General features: G+C 37.8%; 1 protein-coding gene across 3 annotated transcripts; it reads right to left on the reverse strand.

Moving 5' to 3' along the window:
* Positions 1-1,535: 1,535 nt before the first annotated feature.
* Positions 1,536-20,246, reverse strand: jac3 (jacalin 3). Of its 3 annotated transcripts, XM_073908032.1 has the most exons (4): positions 20,146-20,246; positions 19,928-20,064; positions 4,273-4,566; positions 3,331-4,184 (listed from the first exon to the last, which is right to left on the reverse strand). In XM_073908032.1, exon 4 carries the CDS (start codon positions 4,154-4,156, stop codon positions 3,617-3,619), a length of 540 nt encoding a protein of 179 aa, XP_073764133.1. In that variant the 5' UTR covers positions 4,157-4,184; positions 4,273-4,566; positions 19,928-20,064; positions 20,146-20,246; the 3' UTR covers positions 3,331-3,616. The 3 variants fall into 3 exon arrangements, with proteins under 3 accessions (XP_001920106.1, XP_073764132.1, XP_073764133.1); XM_073908031.1 differs by having other exon boundaries at positions 3,006-4,566; XM_001920071.7 differs by lacking the exons at positions 19,928-20,064; positions 20,146-20,246 and adding an exon at positions 10,139-10,204 and having other exon boundaries at positions 1,536-4,566.
* Positions 20,247-20,883: the final 637 nt, after the last annotated feature.

Genomic DNA, 20,883 nt, shown 5'->3' on the forward strand with positions numbered 1-20,883 from the left:
GGGGTGTGATGATAGCATAACAAAAAAAGTAAATGTCTTAAAAAGAATTAAAGGGTTTCTACAGATTTTATCTAATCAAATTAAACTTTTTAAGATCTTTGTAAGACCATTTTAAGACAATGAAATTTCAGACTTACACAAGGCTAAATGCTAAAGTTTTTTTAATGGTCAAGTTTAAACCTTTAAAAAGACACTAAAACAAATGCTACTGTACGGAAGATAATTAAACAACATTGATAAGTAAATAGAATTAATAAATAAACACTTCTTTAAAAACTTATTAAAATATAGTGATTGGATGGGTGTTGGCCTGATTGAGTATAGCTTTACTTGGAGATAGGAAAATTAAGACCCACTTATAAATGATTTAGGACCTACAACACAATATTTCAGTGGATTTAAAATAAGATGTTTTTAAAATTAAGACTTTTAAGACCCCACAGATACCCTGTAAACGGCAAAGTGTGATACATTTGAGTTGGCTTCCTCCAAAACTTGTAACATGTGAAATCAATATTGCATTACAGTAAAAAGAAAACAGTTCAATTATTTAGATACTGTATTACAGAAACCTTTGTGTATTTAGAGTTTAAACTTGAACATTAGCGCCATCTCCAGACTTAATTATGCAAGGACAGACACACAATTACTTATATTTCTGAAAAACACCACATATGGCTCATATATATATATATATATATATATATATATATATATATATATATATATATATATATATATATATATATATATATATGAGATAATCCAGCATTATGGATGTGACATTTGCATTAATATCTCAAAACATAAATTCACAGTGAAAGTATAACATTATATTGAAATATCTGTATATAGTTTTCAAAACAACTGACTACAGAGTAAGGGGAGTAGAAAATTTTCAATCTATACATATTTTATATAAGGGAAGGAAACATGCGCAGGTTTACAGTATACAACATGACCGAATGAATTTGCAGATTTGTATCAGCAGATTCAGACTGGGTGTAAATATAGCCAACAGCCTTATTAATCCCTCTTGTAATGTGCCTGTATTTCAAACACCTATCATGTTAAAGTTAGCAAACAACAAATGTTCAGCCATTTACTTACATCTGGAATTTCATCTTTGCCCATTGAAACTGAAGCTGCGCACCGCCATTAACTGTCTGGATGTCTGTTATTTTTTAACGGAAATTCCCGCCTGCTTTGATTGGCCGTTTAGTACTTTTGAAATTTACAAGCTCGTTCAAATTTCTGATCAGCTGCGCACTGTTATTGGTCATTTGTAACGGCAATTCCCGCCTTCTTTGATTTGATTGGCCGTTTAGTTCTTTTGAAATGTATAAGCATCAAATATCTGATTAGCTGAACACTGCATGAGGTGCGTTCGACATGAAGCACGGCTGCAGCCGGTGATCAACAAGATTAGCCGAACGCAGGCGGGGGCGGAGTTGAAAACGGAGCAGTCAAGCCAGACAGCTGGACACTTCAGGGCTCAAAGTTGCTGCAGTCATGATGACAGATCACATGGCGTAATCATAATTATTTTTTATTTATAACAACAAAAGATTTACAAATAAAACAGAATACAGTCTCTACAAACTAGTTCATTTTTAAACAATAAGGGAATTATGAATTAGGCCAATAACAAATGCATGAGAGAAAGGGGAAACGAGAGGGTAATATAAACATAAAAGCGAACATAAAAATGATACAAAGCAATAAACGCAAATTCTAGGAGTCTAAACATCACTCGTTAGGCTAATACTACTTGTTTAAATATGCTAAAATGGGGTTTACATTTGTTTTTTTATTTATAGATATTACACTTTCCAATATATATTAGTGTAAAACCCAATACAAGGTGTTTTGATTAAATCTTAAACAATGATTAATATTATTTTGGATAATAATAGCACTTTCAAAAAAGCACTTTCATGCAAAAAGGTGGAGCAAAAGGACATTCCTTTAAATAATTGAGCTACACTTTCAGTAGAAATTTCCCAGAAAGACCAGGTATAAATGGCTAGACAGGAAATAATATATAAATATTTCATAATCCAAAAAATAATTTCATGATTATTTAATAAAATAGTTCTTTAACTTAATTAGTTAAGAAACCTTTAGGGTGTCAGGTTCAATGATGATAATTATTTCATAACAAGTTTGTAAGACTAATTTGAGCTATTATTTAGGTTATTTACAAAAATATATTATTTAAATCGTTCATGGAGCTGAATGCAGTAAATATAAAAAAAAAGTCGAAAATAAACCTGTGCAAACAGCCAGCCTTTATAACCAGATTATTTAACAAAACATGATTACTACAGTAAAATATTTGTAGTCTTTTAATAAGCATGATGTGCACAAGATAGTAAAGATAAAAAGTAAATTGTTCGTTTCGAAATCTGTGAATCGAAAGTTGTCCAATAATAAACCTGAAACACACGTGGTTGTTGTCATGCGGTGAAGTTGGCCAATCGTGTAATATTGGTGTCGTCATCGCAGCTCCAGCAGTCGCTCTTCAGAAGCTACGCCGAAGCGGCTAATTCAGTCGTCTGATCTCGGAGCGCTGTCGCAGTACTTTAATGCTACATGTGACAGTCACGTGGCGTCGGCGCAGCATCAATGCGGACAAAATTTCTAACCAGCATGCACCGCTTTAATACAAAATTCGATCGATCTGCGCAGCGATGCATGAAGTCAACCGTACCTATTTTTAATGGTCATTTGTAACCGCCTTCTTTGATTTGATTGGCTGCTTAGTACTTTTGAAATTTGAGAGCGCATTCAAAGTGGTGCTCAAGTTGTGCTCACTGCAGAGCCACTTGGGCAGAGCTGAGCTCCAGCAAGGGGGAGCTTGAGCTCCAGCTCCTCCTTCCTTGCACTTCTACAAGAGATGTGACTGGGGGTTGGGATTAGGGGTGGGGTAGGTGTACGCATTAAAACAGCTTATAGGAGGAGGAGTTGGACTTCAGGCTCCCCCTCGCTGTGGCTCAAGTGGCTCTGTCGTTTGATCTGACAAACAGTAGCATAATAATTAGTAGTTTGTTTGTTTTGTTAGATTCCAGAGTCTAAACGGTGTCTCTTGCTTTTTTCCAGTGAACACATACCATTTGCCAAGTCAGGACTTTTGTTAAACTATTTGAATTTTGGTTTGTTCTTCACAAAACCCCAGATACATTGTAATATATAACATATGCTGCATTGAATCTTTATCTGCATTTCTGTATGTTTATTTGTTTAAAGTTTACTGTCATGATGAATAGATTATTTCACACTCATTTTTAACTTAAAAAACCTTTAAACAAAACTACACAAGATTTATTTGAAATGCAATGCTTTTTATTCTGTTCGCTTAAACACTTAATTCTTATTTGAAGTAAAATCACATGATCTGCCACTGATTACAAAAGGGTTGAAGCTGTAAGATCATTCTTTAACAGAATATGAAATGATTATTTAAAAACAAACAACAATGCTGAGTATATGTTTCCTCTTTTAAAAACATTAAGCAGAAACTCATTCAGAAAGGATCAAATGAAGAAGAGTGCAAACAAAACCCAATCAAAGGTAAATCAACTGATACTCTGCTGCTGAACAATCTGATTTTACTTTACAGATCTTTTTCAACCGTGTTCACTTTAATATCAGTGTAAGTGACGCCTTTGTACTGGCCCTTGGTTTCGTACTGTAACACACTGCCATTCTTGCATGTGATCTTCACTGTGCCAGTGTACGGTAGGTCAAAACTGGCTCTGCCAATAGTAATGTGAACATCCACCTTCTTCTTTGATGGGACTACAATCGCTGTGGTCAGGGTTTCATTTCTCTCATCCGTCTCCTCCAGACCATAAGTGCTTTCAACTCCAACAGTAAAACTGAATCCTGAAGAAAATTCTGCAACTTCGGGAATCCCAGCCTTCACCTCCATACTGAATGTTGATGAGAAGCTGGAAGTCATTGACCATGAAGATTTTTTAATCACTTTCTTTGAGCTTTCGATTGTTTGGTGCTGAGTAGCTGAGGTTTTATTCTCATAGGTGATCGACTTGATCTCTTCTGTGGCCACCTTTGGGATCAGCTGGTTGATGGTGGGATAGTTGACATTGGTGAGAACTGTTGACTGAACGGCATTGAGAAACACGAACCCCATGAGGTCGATGTCTGAACCTGATCTTCCCCTAATGCCAAGACAAAATCCAGAGCCGACATCAATGGGATATTCTGTTTTTAACCCCCAACTTGTCATATAAGCAAAAAATTCTCCACCATGGTTGGTCTTGAATTTGATGGCCCCGAGACGTGTTCCTGCTCCGTTCCCCCAGAGGGACAGCGAGGTGAAACACTCTCCAGGTGAAAACACATACTCTTGATGTGATCCATATGGTATTCCGAAGGTTTCTTCTCTACCATCTGTAAGCCAGGCCCTGACAGCCTTGATCTGCCATCCTCCAACCCAAACCCAGATCCTCTGCAAACTGGCCCCATTATTTTCACCAGTAAATCTAAACGGAGAACCTCCTCCATTACCACATTGCCATACTGTTGTTGGGTAGGCCATCTCTGGGGAAATTGGATATAAAGATAAATCACAAAATTAGCATCATGATTATTTTATAGACACATTTTAATATGGTTCATTTGTATTTTGCTCTCGAAGACCCAACAAGCATCCATAAAAATTTTATTTGTTCCTTGTTTCTCATCAACTTGGTGTCACAATTAACCTCCTCGGACTTAGTAGACACATACTTGGACAGCACATTTTTAGCTCTGTTTTATAGTTTGTTGACATACAGTGTCTCCTGCAACTGTTTTGCAGCTTATGAAATGTCTCAAACACTCTTTTAACTGTCCAAAATGGGCAAAAAATGTTTTTACTGATAGTCAAAACATGTTAAAAAAATATGTGTGTTATAGTGATGCGCGGATGGCGGCTATATCCACATGCAATGGGGATAATTCGTGGATCGGGTGGGTTGGGTAATAAAAAAATACAATATGATTAATTGCGGGTGGATGTAGCGGGACATGGCAGTGGACCAGCAAAAAAGCAGAGAGTGGGCTTTGCTGAATGGGAAGATGAGACGCCCAAAATAATGGATGAAGTGCAAGAGTAGCCTACTGTTCAAATTTCAGTTAGAGGAGTCATCAGAGGAAAATCTGCTCTCGTTCCGGGGGAAACAAGATCACTTATTTACACAACTGCAGCACCTTGCGAGGAGAATCTTGTTCATTCCTACAACAAGCGGTGCGAGCGAACGCTCATTCAGTGCAGCTGGCCACATTTGGAGGCGAGGCAAAAATCACCTAAATCCTGGCGCAGTATATGCTGCTCTGTTATTGCACAGTTTGAAGCAAAGGGCCAAGTAAACACAACATAGCTGCCGTTTAGGCTGAAGTGGCACCCTTTTTCTTATCTTGTTGCTGATTCTGTAAATGCTAAAATGTCTTATTTTTTCTTTCTGTATCTATTTGAAAGTTAATAAAATGTTGTCTAAAGACAAACCTGTTTTTATAAATAAATATGCATTTAAAAATATTTAAGATTAACGTATTACTTTACTATCAGAGATGCGCAGATTAATGCTCACTGAATCTGCTGTTAAACTCCACGGTGACCTATCATCATGCCTGAAACAAAGAATTAAATTATTAAAGTGATCGGCTGCGGATACATGTATCAGTTAAAACTATGTGTGTGAGCGGGTGGATGATTAGTATGAAGCTGCGGATTCGGATGTCATTTCAGCTGATCCGCTCGCCTTATTTCTAGTGTGTATAAGGGATAATCAACGGCTTGCCATGCTTTAAGTGAAGTTCATTCATAAACTAATTTCGAGAGGATCACATGCTTATGATTTATCACGGCCGGTCTCGCATTTGCTAATCACTATCTTCCAATCATATGAGCCCTAAGCTACTATAAATAGCCACAGTTTTCAGTTCACTTGATCTTCGTTTGGAAGAAACCCCCTCCTCCCCTATTCTCCTCCTTTACCTCTGATTGGGCGGCACGGTGGCCCAGTGGTTAGCACTGTGAGCCCCACAGCAAGAACACTGCCAGCCCTGGTTCCACAGGACCGGTGGGTGTTTCTGTGAGGAGTTTGTATGTTCTCCCCGTGTCCATGTGGGTTTTCCCCGGGTTCTCCAGTTTCCTCCCACCATCCAAAGACATTCAACATACATAACAATCAAGCTTTTGTCTAACCCCTTGTGTTCCCTTAGCTACCGCAGCGGAGTTCTAAGATCCACCGAGCTCAGGCTCGCCTCTCGCTCTGCCAACGGGAGGAAGCCCCGGGCTCGAGGAGCCCTTGAGCTCGGGGCTCTCTCCCAGGACAGCATGCCAAACAAGCTTTTATAAATCATCAGCTAAGTGTGAACTCTTGAAAATATTTTAATGCACGACGTTGAGGCGAAGGACCACACGACATGCAGTGGAGTGTGGTCGCCTCCGCTAACTGCATTAAAGTTCTTTAAGGCACGGCAAGCTTTTGATGATCTAACTAATTCCATGGTCATTTGCCAAGATAGTTAAAATAATTTTGCTTTTTGCAATGACTCAGTGTGAATGGGGGAAAACGGACACATCTGAAAACGGAGGCATGACTGCTGAGATTTGCTACCTGATTGGGGCTTTTGTGTCATTGCGTATCCTTCCCTTATTCGTCAAGCCCCTATCACATAACTATAACACATGGCTTTAATGCTACCGGAAGACAGCAGACCAGCCTTCACTGTAAACAACAACATGGACACAGAAATGGGAGCGTTGTTTGCACTATTGTCTGTTTTAGGCGCCATTGTGCAGTTGTTCATTTGTTACATTTAGCAACAACTTGACCTCGTCAACTGTCCACAAAAATACCTCTCATGCTTTCTTTGCCATAGTTCATTGTTCAACCGGCGCATGTTAACTAACAATAAGAAATGCCAAGCGAGACACATGCTTCCTGTTTATACTAAAACGCGCATGCCCAGAGTGCGCAAATGGTCACGTGATATAAGGTTTCGGTGGCATAGTGTGGACGGAGATATGTTCAGAAATGCTAGGTGAAACGCTAGTGTGGACGCGGATCGTTTTTGATCTAAAACGTTGTTATAAAACTAAAACGAACTGGTTTACCCTGCTACAAAATCCAGCTTAAACCAGCCTAGGCTGGTTGGCTGGTTTTAGCTGGTTGACCAGGCTGGTTTTAGAGGGGTTTTGGCCATTTCCAGGCTGATTTCCAGCCTGGTCCTAGCTGGTTAGACTGGAAAATGACAAGCTAAAACCAGCTTGAACAGCCTGGTTTAAGCTGGACATAGCTGGTTTTGGCTGGGCTCCCAGCCTGGCTAGGCTGGTCAAGCTGGTTTTAGCTGGTCATCTCCCAGCCTAACCAGCTAAGACCAGGCTGGAAATGGCTGGAAACCAGCCTGGAAGTGGCCAAAACCCCTCTAAAACCAGCCTGGTCAACCAGCTAAAACCAGCCAACCAGCCTAGGCTGGTTTAAGCTGCTTTTTTCAGTAGGGTAAACGGGGCCTAAGATGCCATTTTATCCATCCGATCACAGGTGGACAAATAAGACATTCCCAGTCACACCTGGAGTGTGTTTCCAGTCACACACGTTTCTATTGTCTACTTCCAACCAGTTCTCTGATGAGGGAGGAGAATGGCTTTCTCTTAACATTACCTTTTAAAGCTGGGCTATATAGCAGAATTTGCGCAATTTACATTTCATAATCAACATACAAATCTAATTAAAGTACCATATCAATTAAATTCTCTTTAGAAATATGCTACACATTGGCAAATAAAATTACACATAATTTATTTCCTATCAACAGTAAGCCTTCACACTTCGCATGCTGTTTTTATAAAAATCCCTTTACCAAATATTTTTGAACATCTAAAGCAGAGGTGTCCAAAGTCGGTCCTGGAGGGCCAATGTCCTGCTGACTTTAGCTCCAACTTGTTTTAACACACCTGCCTGGAAGTTTCTAGTATTCCAGGAAAAATCTTGATTAGCTGATTCAGGCGTGTTTGATTGAAGCTAAACTCTCCAGCACACTGGCCATCCAGGACCGAGTGTGATCTAAAGTAATTAAATCGTGTTATTATGCCTTTTTCGAATCCAAGTATTAGGCTCGGCAAACTGATCTCATGAAATTGATCAAACAGAGAGACAGCGATCGCTGCTTTAAGTAGAATAACGTTACGATTATTAAAACACATTAATCTATACAAGTCTATACACATGAAATAAAACATTCACAAAGCTGTAAATTATGAAACGCCAGTTCAAGGGCACATAAGATTCATTAAAGAGAATGCAACCAAAGCCCATTTCAGAAATCTGCTGTTAATGTAGGGAAATGTAGCAAAAGAAAAAAACATATCGGGACAGATTATTTACGGTTATAAATAATTTATGAAACTAATCTCCGTGATCTGACAAAAAAATACACCTGAGACCAAATAATAGGTTTAAAAGTCCAAAGACTGACTGTTAGATACACTAAAGGTTAATTATAAATCACGTTTTAACAAGAGATGCAAGAGATTAGGTCCAGCGGCAGGTCCTGAGATAGTCCGGCCGATATAAAGTTTCGCTCGAGGGGGAGCTCTTGCAGAGCTGCCGCTGACCGACTGGAGCTTAAAACATTTCTAAACACATGCTATCCTCATACATAAACTGCCGATTTGACTTTAAAATAACTTTAATCTCGGTTGGAAAAACTCTTAAAACTTGATTTTGTGGCAAGTTAGGAGTATTTTCCTAATTTTGCAGATCCCCGTCTGCCATTAACAGTCCTCATCGGTTTCCTGTGCAGCACATGCAAGTTACTATGGTAATTATAGGCGTTTGGGAGAAGCGAATAGGCCTTTTTCACAAACGGCCGAACGCACATTCAATACATCGATAGTTGCGTATCGATACCTATGTAAAGCAATATGTAAATGGAGTCAGATACGCTAGTTTTCACTACCTCTTTATTTACTTCAGCAGATGTTTATCGTCTTGTGAACCTATATTCTACCGCTCCACACTCTAAAATAATAAAGAATATACGTTTTTCCACAGAAATTACATTTTTAATTATGAAGGTGGGTGACGATCAATACATTAGCATGGTTTAGGAAAGGCTATTTATATTTGTACAAAATGTACCTTTATCATAGCGTAGGCTCAAGAGGAGTTTTAAACTGTTAAGACATATAAAAATGATAGCATATACAATAATAAATGTTAAAATACATGTATAATATGTAAATGTATAATAAATATGTGATTGTATAAATATATGATGAGAGGGAACCTGCATCTTACTATTTCTGTACGTAACATGGACGCCAGCCACTGTAAAAATATAAGTAGTAGTTATTAAACAGAAAAGGAGTGTCTAGAGGATATATATATATATATATATATATATATATATATATATATATATATATATATATATATATATATATATATATATAAATAGAATGTCAGTCCACAAGACAATAAACATCCACTGAGGTAAATCAAGAGTTAGTGAAAACAAGCGTATCTATATCTTACAGATACTCACATATTTGACTCCATTCACATATTGCTCAGACGGCCGGCCGGTAGCATCGGTACTATCGCTGTAATGGATGTGAGTTCGGCCGTTCTTGAAAAAGGCCTATTTATTTCGAACTGTGATCAAAACTGACTGGAACTACCTGTGCTTTTCAATGAAAATAATGCACACCCTCCAGCCAATCAGAATCAAGAATTTCAACAGCCCATGGAATAAGTGTTATTAATGCATTCAAAAATAGTCAGGAAAAAACATCTGTGTTCAAGGCAGAAATAAAGAGTTTTTCATTCTTTTACACAAAGATGACCTTGTGTTTTATGTAAATTTGGACCACGGGTCCACATATATGGACGTAATTTTTCTCTAAAAGTACATCATATCAAAAGATGATACTTAGGTTTTATTCTAATTAGGTTCTAATAAGCCCAAATAGCTAAGCGAAATAAAATTTGCATGCAAAAAACAGCTTACGCCTTAAGAACTTAATACAGCATTATATTATATCTTTATGCCATTTAAAGATTAAAACTGTGAGCTACATGCATTATATTAAAAGTGCCCATTACAAGTATCATATACTCACTTGAATGAATGAAGTCTGAAGAAGAGCTTCTCAATTTGCAGCTCGTTGAGTGAAAGGCAGAGAAGTGACAAGCGTATAATTGGGATGCTGCTTAAATAGAGCTGGCAGTGCACACGCAGACTCTATGAGTCAGACATTTGCATAAAAAAAAAATAGGTCATAAGCTTTCTTTAAAATATCTTCTTTTGTGTTCATCAAAACAAAAGAAACTCAGGTTTGGAACAAGTGAAGGGAAATTAAATGATATTTACAGAATGTGAACTTTTGGGTGAACTATGCCTTTTAAGTCCTGAAATGATTGCAGAAAAGAACTTAATTCTGTTTTACAAAATAAGTTAGCAAGCCAGAGACAGCTCTCACCTTTATTTCTGAGAGTGTGCTAGTGTATAGGGGAGAGTGGGGATGAAAGTAACGTAGGATGAAAGTAGCAAAGCAATTTTCTCTAAGCCCTGACAAAATCTGAGGTCATATCAGCACATTCAGCAAGCAACCCTTGATGCAGCAGCCAAATATCAGCTGATTTCGGGACAGTGTCCCGCGGTTAGGTCCGAATTTCTTTTTTTTATGTTTAGAGAGTAAATTATTGTAGTGGTTCTTTTTTTCTTCATTAAAAGTTGTTTCTCTTTTCATGCATCACATTAATGATCAATCCTCAGGTTATTTAGTGCAACAACACATCCTTAAGTCTGCAACCTCTGAGTTTTTCAGTTTAAAAGTAAATCTGGTGTAAATAGCAAGAGTTCCTGTGGGGACAGAAGTAATTTATGTCCCACTGCTAACAGCTGTAACTTATTTTTCACCTCCACATTAGAGTTTGTGTTTTGATGTGTTTTAGAAAATGAATGCATATTTCCAATAACAACAAAAGTATTGTAGAAAATCTTAACATTTTGCATTGTTGTTGCTTTTGAGACATTTGATGGAGCTGATCATGGAAATGAAAATGCTGTTTAATATTATTTGCACAAATAAAGGACACTCAACGGCCACTTTATTAGGTACACCTGTCCGACTGCTCGTTAACACAAAATTACTAATCAGCCAATTAAATGGCAGCAAATGCATTTAGGCATGTAGACATGGTTAAGACGATCTTCTGCAGTTCAAAGCGAGCATCAGAATGGGGAAGAAAGATGATTTAAGTGACTTTGAATGTGGCATGGTTGTTGGTGCCAGACGGGCTGGTCTGAGTATTTTAGAAACTGTTGATCTACTTGGATTTTCACACACAACAGTCTCTAGGGTTTACAGAGAATGGTCTGTAAAGCGGTGAGCGGCAGTTCTGAGGGTGCAAATGCCTTGTTGATGCCAGAGGTCAGAGGAGAATGGCCAGACTGGTTCCAGCTGGTAGAAAGGCAAAACTAACTCAAATAACCACTCGCTACAACCGAAGTCTGCAGAAGAGCATCTCTTAACACACAACACATCAAAACTTGAGGCAGATGGGCTACAGCAGCAGAAGGGGTGCCACTCCTGTCAGCTAAGAACAAGAAACTGAGGCTACAATTCACACAGGCTCACCAAAACTGGACAATAGACGATTGGAAAAATGTTGCCTGGTCTGATGAGTTTCCATTAGTTATTAATATCCTTGTATTAATAGTTCAGGCTGGTGGTGGTGGTGTAATGGAGTGGGGGATGTTTTCTTGGCACTCTTTGTACCCTTTAGTACCAATTGAGCATCGTGTCAACACCACAGCATACCTGAGTATTGTCACTGAACAGCCCTTAATGACCACAGCGTACCCATCTCATGAGGCTACTTCTACCAGGATAATGCACCATTAATGCAATGAGTTCACTGTACTCAAATGGCCTCCACAGTCACCAGAGCTCAATCCAATAGACCACTTTTGGGATGTGGTGGAACGGTAGATTCACATCAAAGATGTGCAGCCGACAAATCTGCAGCAACTGTGTGATACTATCATGTCAACATGGAGCAAAATCTCAGAGGAATGTTTCCAGTACATTGTTGAATCTGTGACACGAAGGATTAAGGCAGTTCTGAAGGCAAAATAAAGTACCTAATAAAGTGGCCGGTGGATGTATGTTTGCAGTTAAAATTAACAAGGTCATAGTCACATATATTTAAACTACACAAGCCAGTAAATCTAGCAAATGTTGTTACTCTTGACCGACCCATGTGTTACTTCTGTCTCTACTGACGGGGTCAAAAGTAACAATGTGCAATTTATATTTATTCATTCTTTTTTTTCCCAGCTTGGTTCCACAGCGGAATGAACAGCCAACTAGTCCAGCAAATGATTTTTTTTTTCTTTCCAGCTGCAACCCATCACTGGAATACATTCATACACACTCATTCACACACATACACTACAGACAATCTAGCCCACAGGTGTCAAACTCAGTTCCAAAAGGGCCGCAGCTTTGCACAGTTTAGTTCCAACCCTAATTAAACACACCTGATCAAACTAATTGAGTCCTTCAGGAATGTTTGAAACCTACAGGTAAGTGTGTTGGAGCAGGGTTGGAACTAAACTGTGCAGGGCTTCGGCCCTCCAGGAATTGAGTTTGACATCCCTGATCTAGCCTATTCAATTCACCTATAGCGCCTGTCTTTGGACTTGTGGGGGAAACCAGACCACCCGAAGGAAACCCCCACCAATACAGGGAGAACACGCAAACTCCACACACAAATGCCAACTGAAGCAGCCAAGGCTTGAACCAGCAACCTTCTTGCAGTGAGGTGACAGCGCTACCCACTGCGCCACCTCAACGCCCGGAGTTTATGTTTAAAGTGAAATTATTTTGAAGTTGTTCAACGATTGTTCAAAATACCACTTGATGTTAGACCACACTTGAGTTAGTCACCACAACAAAGATATATTTCCGTCTAAAACTTTCTCTTTTAATAATAGGATTTTATGAAAAATAATATCCGGCTCTCCCCTATCTGATAAGTTTTGGGTGGATACTTGAGTTCCTAATATTGTGATATATCAAATGCAGAATCTATTACCTTCATTTCTGACAGAAAATGCAGCTGGTTTAAATCAAAGGCTACGTTCACACTGCAGGCAAATGTGGCACGAATCTGATTTTTTCCCCCTCATGTGACTCAGGTGATGACAGTGTGAACAGCCCAAACCGCATGGAATCTGATCTTTTCAGGTCAGGAGTCCGTTCTTCGTACGTGGATTACTCAGTTAGCTGGATTTGGATATTGACGATTTGACACGATCCAGGATCGTTTCGTTCTTCAAAGCTGATCCGAGAGTTGTTGTCATAGCAACAGTTCTGCTAGCTCAAACCTGATCGGGAGCAGGTTCAATTCATATAAACAGGATTAGATCGGCTCAGTTCAAGCAAAGATAATACAGAGAGTATGTTCTGAATTCTGATATTTTCTTACAGTAGTAGTTATATACACTTGGGAAAATGGTACATATTTTTTAATTATATATATAAAGTTATAGTTATTAATAAAATAAATAAAGTTATACATATTAATAAAACGTATGCAATCTGCACCCTCGAAATGAAAGTACAAAGACTGCCACCTGGTGGTGCAAAGAGAAAACTTATTGATATTAACTTTTTAGATCGCTTAGTACAAATTGTGTATAATAGAAATGCACAATATGTGACTTTTTTTAAAGCAATAATACATTTATGCAGTCATAAACATGTTTTGATAGTTAATATGCCAGTGATTTGATGCTTCACAATAGTTGCAGACGCCTTTACCAATATGAAAATGCTTTTGTAAACAACCAGTTATTCTTTACACCGATTAAAAAACGGCTACTATAATAAAGAAAATATTTTCTAAATGTGGAACTAAATACATTGATTTGCATTGAAATACATGATGAATACTCTTGACACATGAAAGTGTAAAGCCTGCAGCTCACAACTGTGGAATGTTATTGCGTGTCATATTTAACAAGCCGTTTACTGCTAATTTGATGTAATTTTGCTCACATGTATAACTGAATATTAATCAGATGATGTCATTACGCTGTTGTGCCGTCAGCCAATCGTTGCACTGCTGATCATGATTTCGAGGATCGATAGATCTGTCCTTCACAACACACGCAGTGATCTCAGATCAGTTTATCCAGACATTCTAATCTGATTCACGGACTTGTTTGAAGAACCAAATTAGCGAGAGATCAGTTATCAAGATTAAAAGATCCAGGATCTGCCAAATCATCTTAGATCATTTAAGCGAGGTACGAAGAACGGACCCCAGTTCTGTGCCACTTTCAAATGTGGTCTTAAATCAGACACAGATCTGATGTTTTGCAACGCGGTCGCAGTGTGAACGGTCATGTCGGATTTCATGTGACATATACGTAATCTTTGAGTGACATGCGTCATCATTCTGTGCTGCAAACATCCCCTCAGCAGCACAGTAGAATAGCACACAGGGCGATAACAGTACCACAGAAAGTTGGTTGTTCATGTTGAAAAAGAATTTGAAGGCATAACTGGTGCTTGTTAACTAATCTGGTTAACGATTGAGGCACGGGTTGATCGCGAAGCCAAAAAGCATCGTGGGTTTTGCGAATAGGGGATTCGGGTGTAAAGGAGGAAGATAAAAAAAGGGCAGGTGCTCGAGCAGTGTGAACAGCCGTGCAAAAAAATCAGACCTGAGAAAAAAATCAGATTTGAGCACTAAGCCTTGCAGTGTGAACGTAGCCAAGGTATCTCCTTATGCCAATAGACTGCATGATTTTCAAAGTAGTCATGTCACAGATGTTTTCACACTGCTTGACTATCTGGGCTGGCGTTTCGTCAGTCGGTGCTTTGTTTGAACAGCAAGATGGATCGGCGACAGGGCCTTTCACATTGCATGACTTTACAATAGGAAGAATCGCAGACAACTTCGTCCAAACTACGTCTCACAGCCAAAAACACGTAGTATATCTTTTGTTATTAACTACATAATGAGAAAGAAAACTTTAATGGGGTAGAAAATGTACATGTTTGCTCACCTGGGTTTAAAGGCAATTAGCCATTTCTCCTCAACTTAAGTTGATACTAGATAAACTAATTTCTTTCTGTATGAAACGTCAAACAGACACGGGTGCTCCTGAGTCCTGTCAAACCTCCACTAGTTTTTCCTCCATTTCGTGGGTCCAAATAAACCGAAAAGGAGCGCTTTTAACTTCTCCCCCAACCTCTCTCTGACCTGCAGCAGGTATACACACACACACACACACACAAGTGAATGCTGCTCTCTCATTGACTGTAGGCGATCGCTGACGTTATTTTCAGTCAACTCAATTCACACAGCATGATTTGAATCGGCGACAGCTCCAGATATTCAGCCCGCCAAATATCTCACAAGCATCTGCGACTTATCGGCGATTCTCTCAGATCGCGTCTTTGATAGTTCATACTGTGTGATTGTCACTCACGTGCACGAGCAGCGATTTGCCTGTGATTTCAGGCATTTGTCGGCGATTTCTCAAAACCTGTCGGTGAGCCAAAATTGGGGCTAAAATCACGCAGTCTGAACTAGGCATTAATGTCCAAGTATTTAATGAGTCTTGTGTAATATTTGACAGTGCAGAAAAAGTGCTGACCAGTTTTTTGGTGGCATCTTGCACTTCTCTTTTCTCTTGAACCTAAATCATGCTAAAAATACTTTAGCAGCAACACTGAAACATTTCGAGGACTCAGGTTCTTTATAATATCAGTACACTGTAAGAATGACTAGCTGACTTTACTCAAAATAAGTGAGTAAACCTCTCGACTTTAAAACAATTACTGTGCATTATCATTAAAATGTAGTTAAATCAACTTAACAGATCCAAGTTTCAAAGGGTTTGCTCACTTTTTTTAAGCCAACTTGTCACTTTTAAGTCAACAGTTTGCTCACTTTAAGTAAATAATCTCTTTTTACAGTGTATGATGCAATCATTCATTCATTTTCTTTTCGGCTCAGTCCCTTTATAAATCAGGGGTCTCCACAGCAAAATGAACCGCCAACTATTCCAGCACGCTTTACGCAGCAGATGCCCTTCCAGCTGCAACCCATTACTGGGAAACACCCATACACACTCATTCACACATACACTATGGACTATTTAGCCTACCCAATTCACCCATATGTTTTTGGACTCTTGAGGACACCCACGCAAACACGAGAACATGCAAATTCCACACAGAAATGCCAACTGACCCAGCCGAGGCTTGAACTAGCGACCTTTTTGCTGTGAGGCGATTGTGCTACACATTGCACCATCGTGCTGCCTGTAGATCAGAGTTATTCTGTTTAACTCGAAACAGTGTAAGTGTAACTCTTTCACAGTGTTGTACACTCTTAAAATAGATTTAAAGATGACAGTCAAGCCTGAAGTTATTTATACCCCATGCAGGAGTATGAGTAGTTTCAGGCTTGACTGTACAATATTTAGAGACGATATTTTCAGTATTTTCAAATCTACTTTTTTGAGTTTTTAATTTACACTAATGATGTTGCAGTAATTATGAATCTAAACAAAAAGCATTTACCCTTTGCATAATTCTCTCTGAACATGCATTCAGATACAAGACTTTTGTTGAGGAGAAAGTGGAATGTAGAAATTCTTGAGTAGTTTTAGTGGAGAGCATGAACAAAGTAACATTTTTCATGAAAACCTGAATAGGTTTTCATGAAATTAAAATTAAAAATTTTTTTAAGAAAATTAAAAGAAAATGTTTTAGACAGAAATGTGTTTTGCTGTTGTAACTAACTCATAAGTGTGGTCTATCATTATCATAGATATATATATATATTAGATATCGCATAGGGACCCTGAGCATCCGTCAATAGCGCCTCCATATTTGTACAGTGCTTCCAGGACAAATGTCATTCAACCACACTAGTCAAGATTGTTACAACGTGAAGATGCAGGACTTTAGCGCTGTGAAGTAACAATCAAACAGATAAAACAAAGGCAGAACATTTCATAAGATTTAGTTTTTTACGTTTTTGTAGGTTCTGAACTTTTGTGCTAAACAGGTCACGTTACTGATGATAATACAGTCTCTTACTGCATTCACCATACGGCAAAGCAAATACTCGGCTTATGCTAGTTTTGTTGAATAAAATCAGCAAACAATGCAAAAGAAATATGACAGCGAGATGCTGCGCTGCCAGAAACTTGTATTATTGTCAGATAGTGAATAAGTCATTCATAACAGAGATTCATTCACAAACGCATCGCTCCCTCCTTCAGTATGAGAAGTGAAAGCAGGAGAGGAGCTGTGTTTCAGGACATGATTAGATCAAATTTAACAGGGAGGGTGGATAGTACATTTCCATACACACAAACACAAGCTTTTTGTCAGGAATGCCAGTGCGGTCGCTGATCCATCACTGTAGAAAAGTGATGTAAAACTATAATTTTAGTAATAAAAAAAAATAATTGCACACTGACCTGCAGGAAAACTCCCAATCATAGATATATGTGTATATGTGTATATCTCTGGCTCTGGATGGTCACAGTCCTCCACAGCACCTTGGTCCCGCATTCATTTCAAAGGAGCGCTACCCTGTACTAAAATGGCGGCTCTGTTGACGCATTCCTTCTAATAGACAACAACAGGGTAAGCGACATCTAATGTATATATCTATGCATCATGATCAGGTGGTGTTTTTAACAAATGTAGAACAACTTCAAAATAATTCCACATTAAACGTAAACTGCACAGTTTTACTTTTGACCCCGTCAGTAGAGACGGAAGTAACTCAAGAATATTTGCTATATTTGCTGGCTTAATCTTGTTTATTTTAAATATACAGTGTAAGTCAGAATTATTAGCCCCCCCTATGATTTTTTTTATATATATTTCTTAAATGATGTTTAACAGAGCAAAGAAATTTTCACAGTGTGTCTGATAATATTGTTTCTTCTGGAGAAAGTCTTATTTGTTTTATTTCGGCTAAAATAAAAGCAGTCTTCAATTTTTTAAAAATCCATTTTAAGGTCAAAATTATTAGCCCCTTCAAGCGATTTTTTTTCGATGGTCTAAAGCAGTGGTTCTCAAAGTGGGGGTCGAGACCCCCTGGGGGTCGTGGGACAATGACAAAGGGTCACTTGGTAATTTCCAAAACTCAAAGAAATTTTATTAATCTATTAGAATTACTATAATTTATTCATAACCCACAGAAGATAGTTAATAGTTATGTTAAAGAAACAACAAAAACATACAAATAAAAATCAGCCACCAGCTATTATATTTTTTTAATTAAAATTTAATTAAATTAAATTAATAAATGGCTATAAAAAACATTATACAGTTATTGGACTGCTGCATATAGTATATTTACAGTGTAATCCCCTTGAAAAATTGGGGTCACGAGTCACTCACATTAATATTTTCGGGTCGCGGGATTAAAAGTTTGGGAACCCCTGGTCTACAAAACAAATTATCGTTATACAATAACTTGCCTAATTAACATAACCTGCCTCGTTAACCTACCTAACCTAGCTAAGCCTTTAAATGTCGCTTTAAGCTGTATAGAAGTGTCTTGAAAAATATTATTTACTGTCATCATGACAAAGATAAAATAAATCAGTTACTAGAAATGAGCTATTAAAACTATTATGTTTAGAAATGTGTTGAAGAAATCTGCTCTCCGTTAAACAGAAATTAGGGAAAAAAATAACAGGGAGGCGAATAATTCAGACTGAACTGTCTCTGACTATGACCTTGTTAATGTTCACTGCAAACATATTACATCCTTTATGTTTGCAAACAATAATAATAAACTGCATTTTCACTGTAAATTTCAGCTCCATCAAATGTCTCAAACGCAATCCATCAATGCTAAATGTAAAAATTTTTCTTCAACTTTTAAATACTTTTTTTTTTATTGGCAATATTATAAAATAAACGAGTTAAAATACTGCAAACTCTAATGTGCAGGTGAAAAATAAGTTTATTAGCAGTGGGACATAAATAAGAGTGTTACGTTTGTCCACACAGGAGCTCTTTAAACCTGATTTAGGTTAAAAAAAAAAAACTTGAGACTGCAGTCTGAGAAAAAAGTCAGAGATTGCAGACTTTAGGATGTGTTATTGCACTAAATAACCTGTAGATTGATCATTAATGTGATGCATAAACAAAGAAGCACAACTTGTGATATAGAAAAAAAATCTACTAGAATAATTTACTTGTTGCACTTAGAAATATACAGTTGAAGTCAGAATTATTAGCCCCCCTTTTTGATTTTGATTTTGATTTTCTTTTTTAAATATTTCCCAAATGATGTTTAACAGAGCAAGGAAATGTTCACAGTATGTCTGATAAAAAAAAAAATTCTGAAGAAAGTCTTATTTGTTTTATTTTGGCTTGAATAAAAGCCGTTTTTAATATTTTAAAAAACATTTTAAGGTCAAAATTTTGTAGCCCCATTAAGCAATTTTTTCCCCGATAGTCTACAGAACAAACCATCGTCATACAATAACTTGCCTAATTACCCTAACCTGCCTAGTCAACCTAATTAACCTAGTGAAGCCTTTAAATGTCACTTTAAGCTGAATGCTAGTATCCTGAAAAATATCTAGTCTAATATTATTTACTGTCATCATGGCAAAGATAAAATAAATCAGTTATTAGAGACGAGTTATCAAAACTTTTGTGTTTAGAAACGTGTTCTTAACGTTTTTTACATTCAACAGAAATAGGGGGAAAATATACAGGAGGGCTAATAATTCTGACTTCAACTATATGTATGTGTGTGTGTGTCTGTGTGTGTATCTGTGTGTGTGTGTGTGTGTGCGTGTGTGTGTGCGTGTGTGTGTGTGCGTGTGTGAGATGCTGTACCCGATGACCCAGTAGGTCATGGTTGGCACTGGTTTCTTCTGATTGGTCCAGTTCTGGGGTTTGCATTGAAACAGGGCTCCGTGCTCTTTAACAAGACCCAAACCTGCAGTGCTCTGACGCTCCGGCCCTCGACGTACCTGAAACACACATTCACACACCAACAAGCCATCAGGCAATATTCAATTATTCATTCATTCATTTTTTTTTCAGCTTAGTACCTTTATTAATCCGGGGTCGCCACAGCGGAATGAACCACCAACTTATCCAGCATACTGTATGTTTTAAGCAGCAGATGCCCTTCTAGCTGCAACCTATCACTCTGAAACACCAATAAACTCTCAATCAAACACATACACTACATACAATTTAGCCTACCCAATTCACCTATAGAGCATGTCTTTGGACTTGTGGGGGAAACCGGAGCACCCGGAGGAAACCCAGACGAACACTGGGAGAACATGCAAACTCCACACAGATATATCAACTGACCCAGCGACCTTATTGCTGTGAGGCGAACGTGCTACCCACTGCGTCACCGTGCAGCCTGCATTTAAATAAAATAAATAAAATAAACATTATTTATAACTTTATGGTGAGTTTACAAATAAGTAGACTTCTTAAATAGTAAATAATTATGAAAAGAAATTAAATATAATAATAAACAATAAAATAAAATACTAATACATATTCGATAGTCTACAGAACAAAGTATCGGTATACAATAACTTGCCTAATTACCCTAACCTGCCTAGTTAAACTAATTAACCTAGTGAAGCCTTTAAATGTCACTTTAAGCTGTATAGAAGTGTCTAGAAAAACATTATTTACTGTCATCATGGCAAAGATAAAATAAATCAGTTATTAGAAATGAGTTATTAAAATTATTATGTTTAGAAATGTGTTGAAAAAATCTTCTTAATGTTAAACAGAAATTGGGGGGAAAAGGTAATAATTTT

This window comes from Danio rerio, chromosome 7 (genome assembly GCF_049306965.1).
Source record: "Danio rerio strain Tuebingen ecotype United States chromosome 7, GRCz12tu, whole genome shotgun sequence".
In the NCBI taxonomy this organism is placed as follows: domain Eukaryota; kingdom Metazoa; phylum Chordata; class Actinopteri; order Cypriniformes; family Danionidae; genus Danio; species Danio rerio.

Excerpts from the sequence above, each read along its gene's own strand:
- jac3 (XM_001920071.7), bottom strand. The coding sequence starts at position 4,564 with ATGGCCTACCCAACAACAGTATGGCAATGTGGTAATGGAGGAGGTTCT.